This window comes from Asterias rubens, chromosome 9 (assembly GCF_902459465.1).
Source record: "Asterias rubens chromosome 9, eAstRub1.3, whole genome shotgun sequence".
NCBI lineage: Eukaryota > Metazoa > Echinodermata > Asteroidea > Forcipulatida > Asteriidae > Asterias > Asterias rubens.
This window is the reverse complement of record NC_047070.1, coordinates 13,878,947-13,901,744: the sequence shown is the minus strand read 5'-3', so window position 1 is coordinate 13,901,744 and position 22,798 is coordinate 13,878,947. Positions and strand designations below refer to the sequence as shown.

General features: G+C 38.9%; 2 protein-coding genes across 2 annotated transcripts; one reads left to right on the top strand and one right to left on the bottom strand.

The window, feature by feature from the left end:
* Positions 1–280: 280 nt before the first annotated feature.
* Positions 281–787, bottom strand: LOC117294290. The gene has a single exon (XM_033776651.1). The coding sequence runs from the start codon at positions 785–787 to the stop codon at positions 281–283; it is 507 nt and encodes a 168-aa protein (XP_033632542.1).
* A 2,198-nt stretch (positions 788–2,985) lies between these two features.
* Positions 2,986–12,774, top strand: LOC117294289 (fibrinogen gamma chain-like). Its single transcript, XM_033776650.1, has 9 exons — positions 2,986–3,008; positions 3,835–3,857; positions 4,541–4,680; positions 6,618–6,885; positions 7,769–8,020; positions 8,301–8,437; positions 10,137–10,324; positions 12,043–12,116; positions 12,377–12,774. The coding sequence occupies exons 1-9, from the start codon at positions 2,986–2,988 to the stop codon at positions 12,646–12,648; spliced, it is 1,377 nt and encodes a 458-aa protein (XP_033632541.1). The 3' UTR covers positions 12,649–12,774.
* Positions 12,775–22,798: the final 10,024 nt, after the last annotated feature.

Below are 22,798 nucleotides of genomic sequence, written 5' to 3'. Positions count from 1 at the left end.
TTAGGACTAGTCCTAACTCTTTGTGAAATCGACCCCTGGCTTGCTCAGTCCTCCTTGCCCTGCTTTTCACCTCAGTCCGGAGCCGTGCATGTGGATTGGATTTTCAGTCTCCGATAGCGTAGTTTTTCTCCATTTGGGTTTTCCTTAATAATAATAATAATAATAATAATAATAATAATAATAATAATACAGGTACTTATATAGCGCTCTATACACATGGACATGGTTTCAGAGCGCTTTACAGAGTAGTACAATATACATAACAGATAAGTTAAAGCTATTAGTCAAACAGGAGGGTTTTTATGGCTCTCTTAAACGCATCTAGTGATGGCAACTGGCGGACAGATTGGGGGATATTATTCCAAAGACAAGGTGCAAATGTCTGAAATGCATTATCACCGGCTTTACTGTTTGGCAAAGTACAGTCTGAACTTGAGCGAAGACCGGGTCGAGCAGAATGATATTGTGTGATGAGTGAGTCAAGATAGGTGGGAGCTTTACCATGAAGAGACTTGTAGACGAGGGTCAGGATCTTAAAGGTGATTCGTTGTTGTACCGGGAGCCAATGTAATTCTTTCAGCAGAGGGGTCACGTGATCATATTTCCGGGCCATGAATATGAGTTTAGCCGCACGGTTCTGAACTCTCTGGAGACGCTGGATACTGGATAAGTTGACTCCATGCAGTAGCGAGTTGGCATAGTCCAGTCTAGATGCAACGATCGTTCTAATTGCATCTTCACATGCTTTTCTGTTGATGAATGGACGAATGCGTGCAATGTTTAACATCTAATACTGGATATTATTTTTCCTCTTTTTTTTGCATTTATCCTTTTATTGGCGCTATTGTGTTGTTGGATGTGTTGATTAAAAATAAATAAATAAACAAATAAACAAATAAATAGGTTATTTTTAAAGCCATTATACACTTTCGGTACAGCAAAAACAAAAAAGGTTAACAGATTTACAAATAACTTACAGGGCTTACAAAAGGTAATGGCGAAAGACTTCTCTTGAAATATTGTTCCATGAAATGCTTTACCTTTTGAGAAAACATTAAAACAATATCAATTCTCGATAGCGAGAATTACGGATTTATGTCATGACACGGCGAAACGTGCGGAAACAAGAGTGTTTTTTCCCGTTATTTTCTCCCGACTCCGATGACCGATTGAGCCCAAATTTTCACAGGTTTGTTATTTTATATATAAGTTGTGATACACGAAGTGTGGGCCTTGGACCATACTGTTTATCGAAAGTGTATAATGGCTGTAAGTAAATATTTAAACATTTCAAGAATCCTGCATATTGTTTGGAGTTCATGCCAAGGTACATCGTCGAGTTATTCACAGTTTGTCTGTCTCTGGAATCGAACCAGAATAGCCAGTAGCTTTCGATAGTAAAAAGCATTTTGAGGTAATGTGGTTATGTTAAAACCTTTATTGATACCCCGCCCCAAATTGAATTTGAGTTTGAGAAACGTCTCAGGAAATGTATTTCGAATACAGAATATTGGTCATGCATGAACCGCTTCTATATTTTCGGCGAAATCTCAAAACCGCTTCCAAATTTTGCTAGAAATTTGCAGGTGATAGTTTGATTGCACTATCTACATTTATATAGGATCAACAAGACGGCTCCAAAACCATAATACTTTCCCTTCAAAGAGATGCCTGGATTAATGAAAAGTCTTAAACTAAAGCATATCATAATTTATCATGTCGTCTTGTAGTAAAATATTTGATTGCTATTTGACCAGTACGTGCTTTTACAAAGTAGCATTGATGATGATTACTTACACACGTACATTAAACACGAGTATCGACATCTAAAAAGGAAATTAATTTCAAACGAAAAGACTGCCTAAAAGGCATCCTTCCTTCATTAGTTTTTGCTAGAAAGTGATTATGTTCGCTTGGTAGACAGTCATTGGCTTCACAACCAGAATACATGGAAAACCCTGTTCATTTACGTCGAGTTAAACAACATCAAATCCCAATACGGAAATGATTCGTTGCCATAGCAATAAGCTGTATAGAAATTTCTACGTTTGTTTTTTCTTTGTTTGGGTATAAACAGTCAACTTTAGTGTCAATGTCATGTGGTATTTGGATTATTGAACCAGTATGTTTAATAATGCAGATTGCGATCAAAGAAGCCGCATGTAATTATTGCTTACATGTTCTAACTCAAAGAGGACCAACTGTATGAAGGTTTAATGTGGTTCATTGAGGGGTTCAGTAGGAACACCAAGTTAACACCAATATTCAAATTATAATCATTCTTATTCGGGTGATGACTTACTATAAGAGCGTCCATTATAGTGGTATAATTTTCATCTTATGGTCATAAAAAGTGTCTGCAAGAGCCCTTATCATAAAAAATGTAGTTAAAATGAAACCTGAGCACTCTGCACAACAGCCGCAAACGAAAGGGAATTAAATAGCTTACTCATTCTCTTACATAATTCAAGCTATGATAAATACTAGCTGATTCGAGACTTATTTTGATCAGTAGAACACAGAAACAATAGTTATTTTTAGCCTTTCTAAGGCTCTATAAACAGAGGCAGTGTAGTGAATATTTAATAAAGCAGTATATTTAAACTCAACAAATGCGTTTGACCACTGCATATCAACTGTGCGGCTCCCTAATGTAGCCAGGGCCACAAATTTTGTCCTGACCTAAATTTAGCCCAGAATCCGCAAAATGGTTGCCCGACCTAAATGTTGTCCCCACCCGGCCTAAATATAGCCCAATAATTACCTAAGTAAATGTAGCCCAAAAGTAGTACCTAGATGTCATCCGACCTTAATGTAGCTCCCAAAACGTACCTTATTGTTGCCCGACCTTAATTTAGCCTCAAAGTTTAACCTGAATGTCGTCCAACCTAAATGTAGGCAAAAAGTTGTACCCAAATGCCACCGGACCTAGTTGTAGCCCCAAAGTAGTATCGTTATGTCACCCGACCATAAGTAGTCCCAAAGATGTACGTAAGTGTAGCCCAACAGTAAGTACCCAAATGTCGCCCGACCTAGTTGTATTCCAAAAGTAGTACCTAGATGTCACCCGACCTTAATGTAGCCCTCAAAATGTACCTAATTGTTACCCGACCTAAATGTAGCATCAAAGTTTTACCTAAATGTCGCCCAACCTAAATGTAGCCCCAAATTGTACCTAAATGTCACCCGGCCTAAATGCAGCCCCTAAGATGTACCTAAATGTAGCCACAAAGGTGTACCTAAATGTCACTGGACCTAGTTCATGTTGATGGTCTCTTTCCTTCTACTTTGCCAAACAAAAAATAAAGACTAGCAATTCTCATTTAAACAATGACCACCTATTCAACCCAGTTTCCAGGGGATAGTTTTTTCAACATTTTCAAATAATGTGTTCGAAATAATGCTTTTAATCACAACACAGATAACAACTACTGCAGCACCGACTACTGCAGCACCGACTACTGCAGCACCGACTACTGCAGCACCGATTACTGCAGCACCGACTACTGCAGCACCGACTACTGCAGCACCGACTACTGCAGCACCGACTACTGCAGCACCGACTACTGCAGCACCGACTACTGCAGCACCGACTACTGCAGCACCGTCTACTGCAGCACCGACTACTGCAGCACCGTCTACTGCAGCACCGTCTACTGCAGCACCGACTACTGCAGCACCGACTACTGCAGCACCAACTACTGCAGCACCAACTACTGCAGCACCGACTACTGCAGCACCGACTACTGCAGAACCGACTACTGCAGAACCGACTACTGCAGCACCGACTACTGCAGCACCGACTACTGCAGCACCGACTACTGCAGCACCGACTACTGCAGCACCGACTACAACAGGTAAAAACATTTTTAATTGGTGTGTGTTGGTTCTTGCTAAACAGCTCTCTTGCATCAAGAATAATGAATTATCACACTTGTTTGCTTCATATGTCATCAGCAGATTGGTCAATTACGCTTTTGTTCTGGTTCATTACCTCATCTGTTTACATCATCTTGATTTTCCCGGTCAACCAAAATGAAAATACCTACAAAGTAAACACATTTTAAATCGCTGAAGTACCTGCTGCTAAACATAGGCTTCGAACTGCCTCTAGCTACGGGGAAAACTCGGTGGTGACACTGCTCTAGAATTGCAAAGGTTGTGGGTTCAAATCCCCCCGTCCAACAGGACGTTTGAGTACTATGCCTGTGGTGTTTTCACCAAACTCGAGAAAACACTGAGTTTACAATTCGGACGCTGTGTTTTTAATTTAATGGTTATTGTTTGTGATCGTGGTTAGTTCATGAGTGTGGCAAGGTACCAATGTTTGTTTCTACTTATATAGTCTAGTCAATTTATGCAAACGAAATTGCATCATACTTCTTTCCCTGGCAATTATCTCTTGAAAACCTCCCAAATAAATGCGCTATAGACTTTGCTTCTGGGATGTGCATTCATTTGTAAGGTTCCATATAGGAAAGTTAAAAGACGTATAACTATAGTGCCTTTAATTTTTTAATTTTTTCCCTTTGACTTTTAGAGTTTCAACCAATCGACTGCTGGGACATTCAAACTAATTCACCCTTAAGCATCAGCGGTGAGTACACTGTGTACCCAGCGAGGCGGACTGGATCTTTGCAAGTCTACTGTGATATGGATTCAGATGAGGGGGGTTGGACGGTAAGTTATGTTTAGACATAAGCTCCTTCAGCGAATGCTATACTTTGTACTTAAATGTGTTTGTAGGGTTTAAAGGTATTCACTGTGAAAGTATAGCTAAGAGTGGTTTGTGGTACCACCATTGTGTTTAGACATTTATTCCATTATTGGCAACAACAAAAGCATCAAATGCAATTCAACCATTATACTGGCTACAAAATTGAAACATACTATAACATGGCTAAAGATACCCCGTTGAGTTATTACCAACATGCAGTGAAAATTTGAAGCATAGTGCCTTTTTAAAAATTTACCAATGGACAGCAGGACTAGGACTAGACAAGGACATACAGACGGACGAGACCGGTCAGATATTTAAATAGATACATTGTTTTTAGTGGATATCAATGTGGACACTGGCTCTTTTCAGAGCCAACACTCCCTCAAAAGAGATTTTACACATGGTTGTCCCCGCTAATCTACTATTCATATTTATAGTTATTCTTTCTCCACAACATGTAAGTTTCAAACATGTGTATATCTATTTCTCTTGAAGACAATCAGAGCATACTGATAGAAACGTTTATTCGCTAACCACCCGGTTCTATTTTTTTTACACTTCAGTTTTGTTGTTGTCTGTATCAATAATTTCGATGTACTCCAGGCTTTATGCCCTGTTTCGTGGTGCGTACAAGAGTAGTACAAGTTCAAACCGGTGGCCTTTAACAAATCACACGAGAGAGTCCAGTGAAAGGTCGACAGTTAGAAAACGTGTACAAAACCAATGGGAGCTATTGCACAAACAATTTTTTTTTGTATAAACAAAAGAGAGACAATAGGAGGTCCACGGTTGCAGAAGTCAACGTCACAAAAACCTACATTCAGATAATTAGCAGACTTTGTGCAAAATATTCCGCTACAATCGCCATTGATCGCCATTGTGTCAAAGGTTGCAACCAGCATGACGCCAAAAGGCAGCTCTCCAAAACAACAGTAGTGATAATTTAAGGCCATAATATCGCAACGTTTTTTGGTTAGATGTTCAGAAAATATTTTTGACCAAACCAACCATACCGCATGCAATAACAACAAAATCGTTTAATTGAGAATCAATTTTCAATTTTCAAAAATCATCCTTGTGTTTTTATTTCCTTTTTATAAGATCAGTAATTGATAAAACATGGATAGTTCTAAGTGGCCCCTGACTGAAGCTTGCTCCTAGTCAGAGCTGTGTATTGCGACAAGGAGGGACCAGTTTTCTTTGGTTACGTGGTTGCTGAACGCCATGTTGTCTCCAAATGAAGCACAGCTAAATGGGCAGACTAGTTTGGCACCCCGTGTTCGCCCATGCTTTTCTTGGGGAAATAAATGGCTTCTAATCGCGAGTTGTCGTAACTCTCTCAATATGGGTTCACCCCACCGAATAGTCTCCCAAAGCACACAGTGCAAAATGCTAAATATAAAAAAGTACACAACAAATACTTAAAAGTCTCACAGCTTTTAACTTGAAAGGGAAAATTATTGATTGACTCTTGAACTTTTATTATCTGCTCAATTTATATGGGGAGTCCCTGACCCCGTCGAGTTATTCTCCCTCCAAGTAAAAACACCCCTTCACAGGTCTAATTTTCAAAACGTCCGAGCATCAATCTTGAAAAATGTCCCTACACCTCTCAGCAAATAGGACCATTTATTTCAGGGCCTATGTCATCCAAAATACCTCAAGCTAGAAGTCAACAACCCACAGGTCACATTTGGGCAACATTTTTACACTGAAACACTTTCTGGGGGCTCTCAAATCTGTCTAAAATAGAATATTTTCAGTGCCTACAAAATATTAATGAGCTCGACGCTCTGTTTTCTCCTATTTGGTGGGGTGCACCCATATACGGCTCTGCTCCTAATATAGAAACAGCGCCATCTAACGGTAACTGTTATTTATTTTTCACAATCACTAGGTCTTTCAGAGGCGTGTGGACAATTCGCAAGACTTCGACTTGACCTGGGCGGAATACAAAGCAGGGTTCGGTGACCTCACAAAAAACTTCTGGTTGGGTAACGACGCCCTCAACGAGCTAACATCAGACCGGGTTTATCAGTTACGGATTGAGATGCAATCGTTTTCACTGGTCAGCATGGCCGTCAAATATGGACACTTCAGAGTGGACACGGAGAGTAACCTGTATAGGTTGGACATCGGTACATTCTATGGATCATATGATGCAGGTTTGTTCACACTTAGGTCAAAATTTGAAATAGACCCTGCATTGACGTCATCTAGCCGCCATCTTAGAGGTAAATCGATGACGAAACAATCAAAACACACCGATTTGTACGCGCGGCGCACAGGTTTGGCCAATGTACGTTCGCTTTTTGACCTCATTATGTGAGGGCGCCCTCATGAAATGACATCGTGTGCAAAAGCTCTCTACGCTATAAACGCAAGCGTTCCACCAATACTAATCAAAACGTTTAGTCTTAAAAACGATAACTGGAGCGGATTGGGGATTACTAGAACAAATGAATACGATACTTGCTATTATTGTGTGAACCTAACTTTGTATGGATAAAAATATAAACATGGTTTATGTACACCATGTTATGATAACAATGTTTTAAGAAGTGGTGGATTTTAGAAGAACGGCTTGTTGGTTTGTGTTTATTGTTTTCGCTCATGTGCTATGGATGCATACAACATGATTGGTCTCTCTGACTGCAACCGATCCTGTTCTTATTACAGTCAAGACTGTATGGGTTTGGGTACTTTTTAACAATACAGAACATCGTGGTTACAGATTTAAGATAATGATGGTAGAAAGCTTCCCTTAAAATATTATTACTGAGGTGTTGTACGCTTTGAGAATGAGAAAAACCATCAAAATGAGTAATGTAAAGAAAGTGTTTTCGTTTCAAAAGACGAACATTAATAATGAGCATCTACAACTTATGACGCGACTTTCCTGAAAACAGTTTTCTGCGATTTTCAATGAATATTTGTCAAAAAACCCTGTATGTCCCAACTTGATTTACAAAAGGTATCAATTCCCTTTAACGTTATTCTGGAAGGAAACCTGCTTGACATCCTATTCACTGTTCATTTGTGTCTTAGGTGACTCCTTGGGCCCAACCAATAGTCAACCTTTCTCCACGAAGGATCGGGACAATGACGATGACTTCAGACACTGTGCCCAGACCTACTTAGGCCCCTGGTGGTACAAAGCATGTATATATGCCTGCTTGAACTGCCCATACATCAACACAGATTATGTACCTTATGTTGGGCAGGGTGTGGTCTGGGGCGCGTGGCTAGATCTTTACCACTCAATGAAGTTCGCAGAGATGAAAATCAGACCCGTGGAAGGTAAGAAAGTATAAACAAAACCAACTCATTTATGATGTGAAGCATTGCATGGTGAGGTATCAAAATATATTTGGTTTGCGGTTACACCAAATGTGTTTCTACTTTCCAGGTAGAATTTGTTCTTAGAGAACTGTCTTACTGGAATTATATTGTCCAAAGCCCGCGTTAGCACCATGGCCAATTTAAAATTTAATCTTTGCACTGGTGTTCCATAGGCTTTGCCCCATCGGAAATTTAAATTGCCTAATGTTTCAGACACTTTAATTTCAATATGTTACAGCTATGAAAGGGAAAGACTGCTACGATTTATTAATGATGGGTGAGACAATCAGTGGGGTGTACAACATCAATGTTGAAGGTCGAGATCAACCACTCTCAGTGTACTGTGAAATGGTAAATGCTGGTGGCGGTTGGACGGTAAGTGACGCAAGTTCCAGTCGTGTACAGCAGTGATCGGTATTGGATAATGTACTGCCAGTCGGTTGTAAATCGCATGATTTATCAAACTTGACTGACTAGCGAGCTAGCTGAACATTAGACACGGTTTGTTTTTATCCGCAAGGATAAAGACAGGTACTTGCTTTTCAGAACCAGCAATTTCATTGGATACACGTGCAGTGACGTGAGTTTTTTATGTGTTTTGATTGGTCCGAGGTGTCGTTTGGCAGCTGCACTTTCGGTTGTCTGCATATAAACCTAGGTGACAGGTGAAGATGGACGGGGATCGACCAAGGCTTGAGACCACTATCTGGCATTAACGAGCTCGAAGTGTGACGTCAGATGTTCAGGCTAGCTGAACATCTGACGTCACACTTGAATTTACCCCAGAGATTTGACTATAGCCTACGTCATGATCCTGGTGGTCACGTGGTACGGGTGAACCGTTGGTCTCGCATTCATTTCGATGTCAAAATGAGAGCGCTAACAGCCGAGCGCAGTACACTATTACTTACTATCGATCACTGACGTATTGGGTCAAGACGCAGCCCTGGCATTTGGCTGTACATAGACGGTAGCTTTCCCAACTTTTTACTCAGCCTTTTATGGTTAAAGCACTGAGGTCGATTTTAGAAAGATAGTCCCAACTTAGTCATGTGACTCTTATTAAAAACTTAACTCGTCTTATAAAACTCAAGATGAGACAAGTCTTAACTACTTGTGAAATCCACCCCTGGACACCTTTGGTAATTCTTAAAGAACAGTATTCTTACTAAGTGTATCCCAACATATGCATAAATAAATCTTTATAAAAATGGACTCAATTGGTCATATATAAATTGCAGAGAATGAGAATAATGATACCCTTGTGGTACAACATGTTTGTGTGCTTTCAGATGTCTGGAAAAGGCTTCAGCTGAAGTCTTATTTGAGTGACAAATTACCTCTTCTCAAAAACTACGTTACTTCAGAGCGAGCCGTTTCTCACAATGTTTTATGCTTTCAACAGCTCTCCGTTGCTTGTTACCAAGTACATTTTTATGCTAACAATGAGTTTTTGTGCAACCTTTTTGAGTGCCTTTAACATCGACGTCTTATGGTTAGGATGTACAACAATTTGGAAGTGTCGTGGCCGAGCGGTTAAGAGCACCGAATTCAATCCAGCCGTGACACTTGTGTCCTTAAGCAAGACACATAACCATTGCTTCGTCCTTCGGATGGGACGTAAAGCCGTTGGTCCCATGTGTTGTGTAAACGCATGTAAAAGAACCCAGTGCACTTATCGAAAAGAGAAGGGGTTCGCCCCGGTGTTCCTGGCTGGATTGGCAGCATATTGCGCCACAGCACCTTGTAAACCATTACATGGTGCTTAAGGATTAGGTCTATATCTCAAAATTCGACCCACTCCTTGCAGTAATAATACCTGGCGCTTTGTATCCTTTGGCAAAAGGCGCGTTATTAATACGATTATTATTATTATTATTATTATTATTTAATTTCGCAATCAAAGATTATCAATACACACGCTCCCTCTTTACGACGTTTTAAAGGATATTATTATTATTGAAAGTTGTAGGACACCGTCATACGTCATGATATAAAGCTTCGATCGTGAAAATTAGAATATTGAGAAAAACTACTTTAATAACTCACAAGTATCATGATATAACTTCCACAGGTGTTCCAACGTCGAGTTGATGGTTCCCAAGACTTTTACTTGTCCTGGGCGGACTACAAAGCAGGGTTTGGCGACCTCACCAGAGAGTTTTGGTTAGGCAATGACGACCTACACCTGTTGTCTAATCAGCGTCGCTATGAGCTCATTGTTATCGTCAAAGATTGGGTTGGCAATGCTCTATACGCACTGTACGTCATGGTACACTTGTTGTGATGTTGATGTTGTTGATGTTGTTAATGTTGTTGTTGATGATGTTGTTGATGATTTTGTTGATGTTGTTGTTGATGTTGTTGTTGATGTTGTTGTTGATGATGTTGTTGATGATGTTGCTGCTGTTGTTGTTGATGTTGTTGTTGTTGTTGATGATGTTGTTGTTGATGTTGTTGATGTTGTTGTTGATGTTGTTGTTGATGTTGTTGTTGATGATGTTGTTGATGATAATGTTGATGATAATGATGATGTTGTTGTTGATGTTGTTGTTGCTGTTGTTGATGTTGTTGCTGTTGTTGTTGTTTTTGTTGCTGCTGTTGCTGTAGTTGCTGTTTCTGTTTTTTTGTAGTTGCTGTTGCTGTAGTTGATGTTGTTTTTGTTGTTGTTGTTAAGATTACAATTATTATTATTATTGTTGTTGCTGCTGCTGTTGTTGCTGTTTCTGTTGTTGTTGTTGTTTTTTTGTAGTTGCTGTTGCCATGGGCGTCAATCCGTCTTGAAACGTTGGGGGGGGGACATCATATTTACTGCGTGGGGTCCGGGGCCCGCTTTAGGGCCCCGTGGACTTTTTTAGCCCGTAGATGCTCTCTAGTGCAATCTAGTGAATCTGCGGGGTGATGTTCCCCCTCTCAGATGTCAAAATGGAACAGAACATCTGTAAAAATGTGAGCAGCAGTAGCACCTTTTGGATTGTCAGCATCTTCAAGTGCGGATCTCTATGAACCAAGTTTTAGGAGAAAAACTGTCATAGAGTGAGCCAGTAAGTGTGAAACCTTGACGGCATGGGTCCGGGCCCGCTGAAGGGCCCGGGGAAATTTTGCATTCTAGATGCTCTGTGGTGCAATCTTAGGCCAATAAGAGGCATACAGAACGGAACAGAACATCTGTAAAATGTGAGCAGCAGTAGAATCTTTTGGGTTGACAGCATCTTAGTGTGGATCTTATGAACCGAGTTTTAGGGGAAAACCTGTCAAAGAGTGAGCACGTGAGTGTTAAACCTTTACGGCATGGGTCCGGGCCCGGTAAAGGGCCCGGGAAAATTTTGTGTATTTAGCTGCTCTGTGGTGCAATATTTAGGCCATTTAACGGCCAAATGGCAAACGAAACAGAACAATGAGCTGTGTGAATATTGTGTTCCAGTGCTCCACAGTTCCTCAGTGCAAAACACGATTTTCATGATAAAGGTGGTCAAAAGACTTGGGGAACATATGATACTGTGCTTTCACCCTTCGAAAATGGGTTGGGTGGGGTTGGGTTCACGATGGAGCATGCGTGTGAGAAGCCTTTACGGCTCGGGGTGCGGGCCCGATTAAGGGCCCGGGAAAATTTTGCAATTGTAGACGCGCTGTGATGCAATCTAGGGCCAATTTTGAGGGGGAATATTGTGTCATCCTTTGATCACATGATTAATGCCCATATAGGGACACGGGGTTTCGTCTTACACAGTGCAAAACTTGGGCTTCATGATAAAGGTGGTCAAAAGGTGGGGGGGGGGGGACATTTGATATTGTGTCCCCCACCCTCCAAAAGGTGGGGGGGACATGTCCCCCTCCCCTGATTGACGCCCATGGCTGTTGCTGTAGTTGATGTTGGTGTTGTTGTTGCTGTTTTTTTTTTGTTTTTTTTTGGTTAGGATTACAAAAGAAAATAATTGTGCTATAATCAGGGTTTTTTACTTGTTTTTCTCATGACACAGTTACGATGAATTCTCTATTACGGACGAAGGTGATTTGTACCGACTCTCTGTCGGGTCTTACACTGGAACAGCTGGTAAGTACGTGTGTCCAAAACAAACGACAAACATATTGACAACAGTGCATGTTGTCCTCGGATAAAATTTATTGTTGATGTTTATAACATTGATATTATTCACAACAGATCAATGGCTAGCATGGGTGCGGACAATGCGAGCATCAGCTCTGAATACGTACTATCAATCTGGACATTGTTGTGTTAATGTTTGTTGGCATTCAAAATACATCCAAAATTCAGACCTTTTTTCACCAGCTTGTGTCCTGTTATGTTTTTAGGTGATTCTTTAACGACAATTCATCACGGAATGGCATGGTCAACCCACGACAGGGACAACGATTTGGATAGTGGCAGGCAATGTGCACAAACAATGCTAGGTGCCTGGTGGTATAACGCGTGTGATATGAGTAACCTGAACGGAGTATACGTCCCGTATCCAGGGTCGGTGGCCATCACCGGTCAGGGAGTCATATGGGGTACCGCGGGCTACCAAAGTAACTCTTTCTATCAAACAGAAATGAAGATAAGACCGGCAGAAGTTGGATTTTAGTTTTGGATTTGATTTGGTTACCACCTTAATGGCACTGTACACGTATAGTATTTGGGAACAAAAGTCTTCTCACTTGGTGTATCCCATTATAAGCATTACATAACAAGCCTGTGGAAATTTGGGCTCAATCGGTCATCGAAGTTGCGAGAAAATGATAAAGGAAAATACACCCTTGTTGGACGAACTTGTGTGCTTTCAGATAGGAATAAAAGACTTCTAGCTAGAAGTCTTTAATTATTTTAGTGAGAAATTACCTATATAGGATTTGAGGCATTGCATGGTGAGGTATCACTGTATATTTGGTTTGCGGTAACACTGTGTGTATCTACTTGCCAGGTAGAGTTTGTTCTTATAGAGAACTGTCTTGCTATATTCTACTACCGCGGAGTAGATAATCGGAGGTTCGGGAGACTTCTCAGTTGAGAAAAGAACTGTCCTGCTTTTAAATTACCCCTTTCTCAAAAATTACGCTACTTCAGAGGGAGTCGTTTCCCACAATGTTTTATACCATCAACAGCTTTCCATTGCTATTACCAAGTAAGTTGTTAAGTTAATATTTGTTTCGAGTAATTACCAAACGTGTACCTTCCCTTGAAAGGCACCGGACACTTTATGTAGTTGTCAAAGACCAGTGAACACAGTTGGTATATATAGCCGAATATGATATGCATAAAAAAGCACTCCCTACAAATATGTGGAACTTGGGCTCATTATTGGTCATTAAAGTTTAAATAAAATTAATTAAAGACCCCCCCCAAAAAAAAAACAAAAAAAAACAAAAAACACACACACAAAAAACACTCTCAAAGAGGCTCAGACCTGACGTAATTCTCCGATTCAAGTATTTTAAGTACTTTAGGGAGAAATTCCTTTCCCTATTAAACTACTTTACTTCAGAGAGGACCATTATCACAGTGTTTTATCCTCTTTACGAAGTACAATATTGTATGCTAATTATATATTGTGAGTACCAAATTGTCCAATGCCTTTAATGGTTACTTTTCTGTATATATAATTTGTATAAACAGTGTTATCTTGACCACACTGAGTGTACACAATAAATAAATAAATATATTATATAATAAAGTCTCGAGTGGGAATCAAGAGTAGAAGTAATATTCAATGAGGCTGCATAAGAATACTTACTCATTACGCCGAGTATGGACTGTAAATAAAACGCAATCATCGTTGTGCCTGTTTGGGATTGAAAAGGGCCGCGCAACAGTTGGCGGTCACGTGGTGGAAGTTGTTTTGTGAAATTGGGATAGGAATAGCATCCTCCACGGTAAGCTCAGAAAGTAACAGATATAGACAAAACTATTAAAAAAAACTACTAAAACACAACATTATTTATGTCAAATAGTAAAGTAAAAAAAAAGGGACCGGACTGTTTTTAAAACGGGAGGTTCTCATTGGATGAGTAGAATTTGGTTTGGAATTGCGGGTATTCCACCCATGGACACTCTCTCTCAGGTCGCGGGGAGAAGAGGTTTTAAACGGTTATTAACAAGACGGTCTTTAACAAGACTTTTTGCAAAATGTTCAGAAAGATAGGATAAAGACAGCTCAAGCATGTGATGGGAGCTCTGCATTGAAAGTTATCAGCGGTATAGCCAAGATTTTGTTGGTGGGTGTGGTGAGGGGGCGGGGCACAGAGGGGGGCGGGCATTGCTCTTAGTATAGTAGGAATTGGTTTGTCATTAGGGAGGGGGAGCGCGATCGTACACTAATTCGTCAACACTAGAATGTAACAATTTTCAAGCTGAAATCATCCAGAAAACTGTGTGATTCCATTGTCTATTTGAAATTCATCAAGTCTCAAATGCTTCAAATTGTTTAAAATACTCTTTGTAGTGTGGTACAAAATAAATAGCCGTCTTCCGAAACCGGTTGTGAATATCTCAAATTAAACAATTTTTTAGTAATGGGCCAACTGCAATGTTATTTAAAATCAATTTCTTCACAACATAACACAAGGCTTAGGATGCCTTAAGCCCGGTTCATCCAGGAAGTATGAACCGGGCTCATTCGCAGGAAGTATTAACCGGGCTTAACGGTGTTTTATTATTTACGACAAATAGATCCTATACTGTATTAGTAGTTTTTGCACGTATTTGCCACCTGACAAAACGACGTTGCCTAGTATCCACTATAAGTCACGTGAAATGTAAACATCAGCCGCGCAATTTGTCTATTGCAAATATTTATGCCAACAATAAGGGAGTTGGTGAAGGCTTGGTGAAGGGTCGTTCGTCATTGTCCATGTCTACCAGTGCTGCCTATTACAAGTGCCATGCATAAGACACATCCTACCGTTCATGCAACAGTCACAGTGCGATTATACATTCATGCAACGGTCGTACATGCAGGTTGCACGTGGCACATTGGGATCGAGGATGTGTGTGCCGTCCCCTCAGCTACAGTGTGAACGGTACACAGACCGGCGGACGGCAAATACAAACGCACAACAATTACCGACTTGATTTTAAGACTAGCAAGTGAGATGAACGTTTAAATTCGACAATTAAAATGTAGTTATTTTTAAGCAATGATTTTTTGTTAAGTATCTTGTATTCCCCGCTGTAAGACACGTGCAGATAAAAATGCATTGAATTGGTAGATAATTTTGACTATGTAAGTTTATTACAAAGCTTTACTCGTATAGTGTTCGCATTATATGGACTGGCAATATGGTGACCAGAAGATGGTCCAATCATGTCCGGAGGCTGAACCCTATAGCGCCCTCTCATAATGTGAAGCAACCATGCAGATAGCAGTAACTTAAACTTGCATTAGGGAAACTAAAAGCGTAAAGTGCCTTTAATAATTGAGTGTTGTTGAATTGATTATCATGAGTTAAGTGTTGAATAAACAAGTTCACTTGAAACATAAAACTGTACATTTTCTGTGGACAGAGGTGTAGTACACACATGGACTGGAATAATGATTGGGCAATAGTTCAGGTGTTTCTAAACCTCAACCCAAAACAAGGGTGGGTTGCAAGTGCAATTATGACCTAATCCTTCAAATATATCTTAATGTAAGCGAATAGAAATTCTTGTGTTCAATAAAATATAGCAATTTAACAATAGGGCCTACTGGATATAGCAAAACATCGACTTTAAGTCACCGAATAAAAATATTTAATCATACCGCATTTTGTCTGTAATTTATCAATATTATCTGGCTACAAATCAATATTCTTGTTTTCTCGCCTTCGTTTATCGGGAGAGGAGGTTTTCTTAGAAAATTAAACAGCAATATACAAAGCAATAACTGTGGACTGACGGAGTGAAACTTAAGCATTAAACTCTTTAAAGACACTGGACACTATTGGTAATTGTCAAAGACTAGTCTTCACAGTTGGTGTATCTCAACATATGCATAAAATGACAAACCTGTGAAAATTTGAGCTCAATCGGTCGTCGAAGTTGCACGAAGTTGTGTGCTTTCATATGCTTGATTTCGAGACCTCAAATTCTAAATCTGATGTCTCGAATTCAAGTTCGTGGAAAATTACTTCTTTCTCGAAAACTACGCCACTTCAGAGGGAGCTGTTTCTCACATGTTTTATACTATCAACCTCTCCCCATTACTCGTAATCAAGAAAGGTTTTATGATAATAATTATTTTGAGTAACTACCAATTAGTGTCCACTGCCTTTAAGACAAAGGCGGGTTTAAATCACATTATCGAAATAAGTCATATAATAAACTTACATCATTGCCGGGAGAAACTCATAACTTCGTCCATACACATGGGAAATGTTCAGTGGTATTCTGCGACATTCTCGGGCATTCTGGGGCTTTCTGCGGCCGTCTCATTACGGGAGATGACTACGGGAAATTACATGAGCAGAACTATAAAGAAAACTCTAACTGAACTCAAAGGAAACAGGAACAGAAAATGACCCAACGGTTTTTACTACAAGAATCAGCTAAGCAGCCTACGCCAAATACGTTGGCACCCGGGGCATATTGGACATTCTAAAGCAATACAAAGTAAATACCTGAAATGCAGTGATTAAAATAAATAAAGGGGAAGGCGGGCAGGACAATACAATGAATACCTTAAGATAGTACAATACAAAACAACACACTAATCTACGGAGACTCCGAGTGTTATAGCACAACAAACTTGCAACACGCAGTTGAGAACTGTTCATAGTATATCATACTTTGTGAGAAATGGCTCCCTCTGAGTAACGTAGTTTTGAGGAAATATTACAAGACTTCAGACTTGAAGCCTTTTATTAGGCATCTGAAAGCACACATATACTTTGTGCAACCAGGTTGCTTTTTCTTGTATAATTCTTTTGTAATTTCGAAGACCAACTAAGTCAAAATGTTCAAAGATTGTTTTTTGTATGCATATGTTGTTGGGATGCACCAAATGAGAAAAACTGGTCTTTGACAAAAACGGTGTCCATGCCTTTAAAGACAGTGGACACTATTGGTAATTGTTTACAGACCAGTCTTCTCGCTTGGTGTATCTCAACATATGCACAAAATAACAAACCAGTGAAAATTTGAACTCAATTGGTTATCGAAGTTGCGAGATTATAACGAAAGAAAAAACACCTTGTGACACGAATTTGTGTGCTTTCAGATGTTTGATTTCGTGACCTCAAAATCTAATTCTGAGTACCTGAAATCAAATTCAAATATTTAAGAGGAAAATTACCTCTTTCTAAAAAAAAAACGTTACTTCAGAGGGAGCCGTTTCTCACAATGTTTTATACTATCAACAACTCTCCATTGCTTGTTACTAAGTCATTTTTATGCTAACAGTTATTTTGAGTAATTACCAATACAGTGCCTCTAACGGACGCTGTAGAACATTCGTTTTGTAATTTTTCCCATACTATTTAAATTAAAGTTCACTAAAAGTTTAAATAATCTTCTCCCTGAATTGGAAATTTCTGATGCTTTCAAAATTCCTTAATTCCGTTTCAATCCGGTAGCGCAATCTCAACCTAAACACCAATAGAACAACCTTTTTGTATTCAAGGACAACTTCTTTGTATTTTATACCAGTAATATACTATTAATAGGATGCAGTGCCTCGTGCATGTAGTTTGTTGTTCCTTTGGTTGCCATGGGAATGGGAGCCGGCGGTGTTTAGTTTATCTGTCAGAAAAACAACCCCCAAAATCCCAACATACACAGCACATGTCAAACGATGAATTGTGTGTCAAAATTAACAGACAGTGGCCTCCATAAAATAGCCACGTCTGACCGATTTACACAATGACCAATGAAACACGTTGACTTGATATCCCTACATGTTGGAGACCTAAATTCACTCACTTCGGTGAGTTGATCAAATTAGGTTCTAATGACTTAATTCATGTGTACAAAACCCCATACAGCTTCGCTCCCCAAACAACGTGGAAAAGAAAATTGCTTAAGGATGAAAATAGCTTGCTTATTTTACACATGTTACTGGCCCAAATTTCTTGCCATATACATTGCTCTCGACTGGTATTTAGCTATTGTTTACTTAGTATGTCAATTTAGTGGCGTCTTGGCCGGTCTGATTTTACTAAGCAATGATTTGTTTGCTTAATTAAGCAGCTTCATAAAATTTGTCCGTGCTCCTGAACGTTCCACGTTGCGGGCAATCCTTGGGTGATCGCTGAGTTTCAGATGCAGGGACGTCTCTTTGGAACAGCGTCCCACTTCAACTCATACTATTATTATTATTATTATTATTATTTTATTCGCCATAACAGTACAAAACAAAATACATTGACAACATTGTACCCCAAGATGGGCAAGGGACAACAAAAGCAAATACATACTATGATCCGTAGATCTGTTGCCCCACATCTGGGGTACACAATAAAATTAATATAGATTTAACATAATATAGTACACAAAGCAATAATAAAAGCAGAAAATTAAAAACCAATAGAAAATGATAAATATATATTAAGAATAAAAAATAAATTAAATTAAATTAAATTAAAAATAAATAAATAAGTAAAAATAACAGATGGGGTAAGGATAAACAATAAAGGGAAATAAATAAATAAATAAAACCTTAACTAATTGTAGATAAATTAAAACGACTTAAAATATTGCACAAGTGATTGGGCTAAAGCTACTATTCAGTAGATTCATGAGATTGACAGACAGAAAATCTAAGTGATTTGAGAAAGCTGTGGAAGGGCAAGAGCAGTAGTGAATTACGAATGTTTTCTGGCAAACTAGACCAAAGTCTGGGAAAAAGATGAGGAGCAGATAAGTGCAGAGCATCGGTTCTAGCATACAGGTGTTTGAAGGTGAGAACATTAGGATATCTATGGTTGACAGAAATGATGTCTGCCACATCGCAGTGAATAAGGTTAAACTTACACTTAATGATAAAATACAAAACAGAAAAATTACGACGAATTGACAGAGACGTCCAGTTTAGGGACTTAAGTCTATCGGGGTAGGACATCTCACCCATCCTCTGCCCAAGAATAAACCGAGTAGCACGTTTTTGTACCCGTTCGAGGGCCTGAGTCTGGAGAGATGTATGAGGGAGCCAAGCTGGCATGCCATATTCTAAAATTGGGAGAACTAGGGATTTATAAAGACAGAACTTAGCTGAAACAGAAGAATTGAAAGCAATGGTCTTAATGAGGCCCAATGTTCTATTGGCACTTGAAACAACATTTTTAACATGGTTATTCCAAGAGAGCTGAGCATTCAGAGTGACTCCAAGGTATTTGACAGAGGATGTGGGTTGCACAGGAAAACCTGAAAGAGTGTAAACAGGGGGGTCGAGAGAGTGTTTACGGGAAATGTGCATGATTTTGGACTTTGTAGGGTTGAACGTCATACCATTGGAAACACTCCAAGTGCTTAGCTCATCGATGTCATGCTGGAGGGAACTTACATCTAAACAGGAACGGATTGTACGATAAATTAATACATCATCAGCGAAAAGCAGATACTTCTTCCCAAGTCAAATTTACCTCAAAACATATCTATTTCAGAAACCAAAGCCTTCAAACTGTTGGTCGTCTATTAGCAGAGGTCTTGTTTTTGTTTGCGCCAGAGTGTCATTATTGACAAAAGTGACGCACTAAAAACTTTCAATATTATTATTATATTTCACAAAACACTAAATACACCTCAATTACTGTGATGCCAATAATTATCTTTCCTTAGATAATTGAATTGATTAAATTAAATCTCCAAATAATATTCTAATGACACATAATAAAATTGTTGCACATAACTTGTCAGAATACCATAATTATGTTGTTTGATCAAAAGTATGGAACAAACCGATGGACCCTCAGAGGAAACAAGCACTGTTCTGTGAACAAACACTACTTGGGTTCCAAGGTCGTAGGTTTTTATTTACCAACAATTTGTTTTTCTGTTTTATCAACACAAGTATATACGATTTGACTAAATTTGATACAATTGGACTGTTCAATACGATCGTTACGTTAGTAACAACAAATAGAATATTCGAAACTCTTGATAGAGTAATTGTTAATTAAAAATCTCAAGTAAGAATTCGGATGTAGGAGTACTTAGTACGTGTATTGTTGTACTTGAGGATGAAAAAAGAGCGGGGATTTAAAACCCCGTATCGAGTAACGAGGCTCAGCGGAAAGAAAGAAAGAAAGACCTTGGAACGAACCACTTCAATGGAGGGGTGTTAGCATTACCGTCTCATTATAACACAGTGGTATTTGCTACCATTTAAAATGGCGGCCATTATTATTTTTATTATTATTATTATTATTTTTTTTTTTAACAGTTGTGATGAACCTCTTTGCTCACAAAACACCAAATTTATACAATTTACACTGACCATGACATTCGTTTACAAACAGAACGACTCGTATATTCCGGGGCATTTGCTAGCAGGCAATATTATACTACACAGATCATGAGAATTTTCACATTTTGTTTTATAGGTTCCGCATGAATTCAAGAAATAAAACAATAACATAATGTACAAAATGGCATATGTGTATGGAATATTCATGACATACAAGATTTGATGTTTTCTTGCGTGGAACTGTGTAAAATCTTTCCAGCAGAAAGCCCATGCTCTGTGGCTTTTTCAAAGATGTGACGCAACAATTATGTCATGGTCTCTAAGAATTCAAACTGAAATATTATTTGTAAAAGAAGAAGTAATTTTTTCACCAATTTGATTTCGAGACCTCTTTGAGGTACCGAAATCAAGCATCTGAAAGCACACAACTTCGTATGACAAGGGTGTTTTTTCTTTCATTATTATCTCGCAACTTCGACGACCGATTGAGCTCAGGTTTTCACTGGTTTGTTATGTTTATGCATATGTTGAGATACATCAAGTGAGAAGACTGGTCTTTGACAATTACCATCAGTGTTCAGTGTCTTTAACGAAATCATGAAACAAGTCGTGCATTACGACTACAATTACGATTTTAAAAAGATCTGCCTCTGCTTCAACGGCCGCTTGGGCAATGAAAGTTTATAGCCATTTTGCAAAGCGACATTTCCTGATGAGCACAATATAGTGAGTGTCCTTTCTAAAACGTGGTTTTGGTACGAATGACGATTGGTTTGCGTTTTTTATTAAGCTGTTACAAATTGTAGCGGCATTCAACAGACGACCACCGACAACGATAAAAACTATCTAATATAACATCGGGGAACATTAAACCTTGCCCGGTATACGCCAAAACGAAACGTCTATACTGGAACAGGCGAAAGAATGTATACCTTCGATTTTTGGAACAGTTCGATTTGGTTTTTTTATTTTTATTTTTCAACATAAATGCATAAATGTACATTTGTTTTTGCATACATTGGCTGCATATTTGAGGTATCGCTGAAACCCCAGAGCGCGTTGTCTACGTATGAATAAAAACACCACATAACATCAGACAATATGCGTAGCGAATTACCACGGCAATTTGATGCGATTTATTTATACACCGTGGTACTTCTTACCACGTGAGTTTTTATTGCTATTAATTTTCAGAGTCACTAGCAAATGTATTAACCCTGTAAGGAGTGTCTGGAATGAGGCAAGTGAGCTTTTATTTCAAATTTTGATTGAAGCAAATTTTAGGCACAACAAAAGAGGGCAAGAGGTAGACGAATGAAGATGTTTCAACTTAGATCTAAATTTATAGGGCATGTTCGTGATCTACGTTGACAGGGCTTGCTTATGAAACATTGTTTTAAAAGATAGGGAACCAAGGTAGGTTGATGAGAAATGACTGGGTATAATAGTACACCAGGCCACATAATTGATCACCAAATTGGAAACATTTGACAACGATCAACGACGTAGCAAATTCTTGTATTCTCTATTAGTTTTAAACAAATATTTTGAAAAACAAAATGAGCAACCTAAATAAGTGTCTAGACGCGTCTAAAAGTCGATCATTTTGTTTATCTTCTTGCATGCAGAAGCTCAAGGGTGAAGAGAGCGCCTCTCTAATTAGCTGTTAGGAGTAAATATTGGATACTTATTTGTCCATTGATCGGGTGCTTCTTGCTCCTGGTTAACAGTTCAATGCGATTTGAATCAGTGGCGTGAAATAGACACTTCTATTTGGAGAAGGGGGTTCCACAATGGATGATAACATTGTTTATTTTAAACTTTGGATTAATCTTAGGACTTATGATGGGTTCAGTTTCGTATCCAAATACGTAGGACGAATTGAACCCATCCTAAGTTAGGACGGGTTACTCGTCCTAACTCGAGTTAGGATTAATCCTAGCGTTTTGTGAAATCGACTGCATGCAGTCTCCCACTTGGTGTATCCCAACATACGCATCAAATAACAAACCTGTAAAAGTTTGGGCTCAATTCATTTATTGGTAAAGCTTCACTCTATGGAAAGGATGGTTCGCTTCCTAGAAGATGGCATACGTTATGACCGAATATTTCACAAAACAGTGAGTCGGATTTCGTAAACAAAACAACCGTGACACGGATTATTCGATCAATAAAGTATTTGATTGATTGATTGTTTGGTTAGTTTGGTGTTTTCTTTTTGTATTCGAAGTTCATTTGTTCTCACCATATTTAAAAAAAAAAATTATATAAAACAAAGAAAAAGTAAATGGTGGTGCTTTTAAGCATTACTTAGCGTCCTCGTGCAAAATGGCAGTTGTCTTACATTCCCCTTCTTCTA

What these genes read in the sequence shown, in the direction of transcription:
- LOC117294290 (XM_033776651.1), bottom strand. Translation starts at nt 787, where the DNA reads ATGTTAAACATTGCACGCATTCGTCCATTCATCAACAGAAAAGCATGT.
- LOC117294289 (XM_033776650.1), top strand. Translation starts at nt 2,986, where the DNA reads ATGTACGTAAGTGTAGCCCAACA. An exon ending in GAAAATCAGACCCGTGGAAG is followed by an intron (nt 8,021 to 8,300) that starts GTAAGAAAGTAT and finishes AATATGTTACAG; the next exon opens with CTATGAAAGGGAAAGACTGC. An exon ending in GTCTTACACTGGAACAGCTG is followed by an intron (nt 12,117 to 12,376) that starts GTAAGTACGTGT and finishes TTATGTTTTTAG; the next exon opens with GTGATTCTTTAACGACAATT.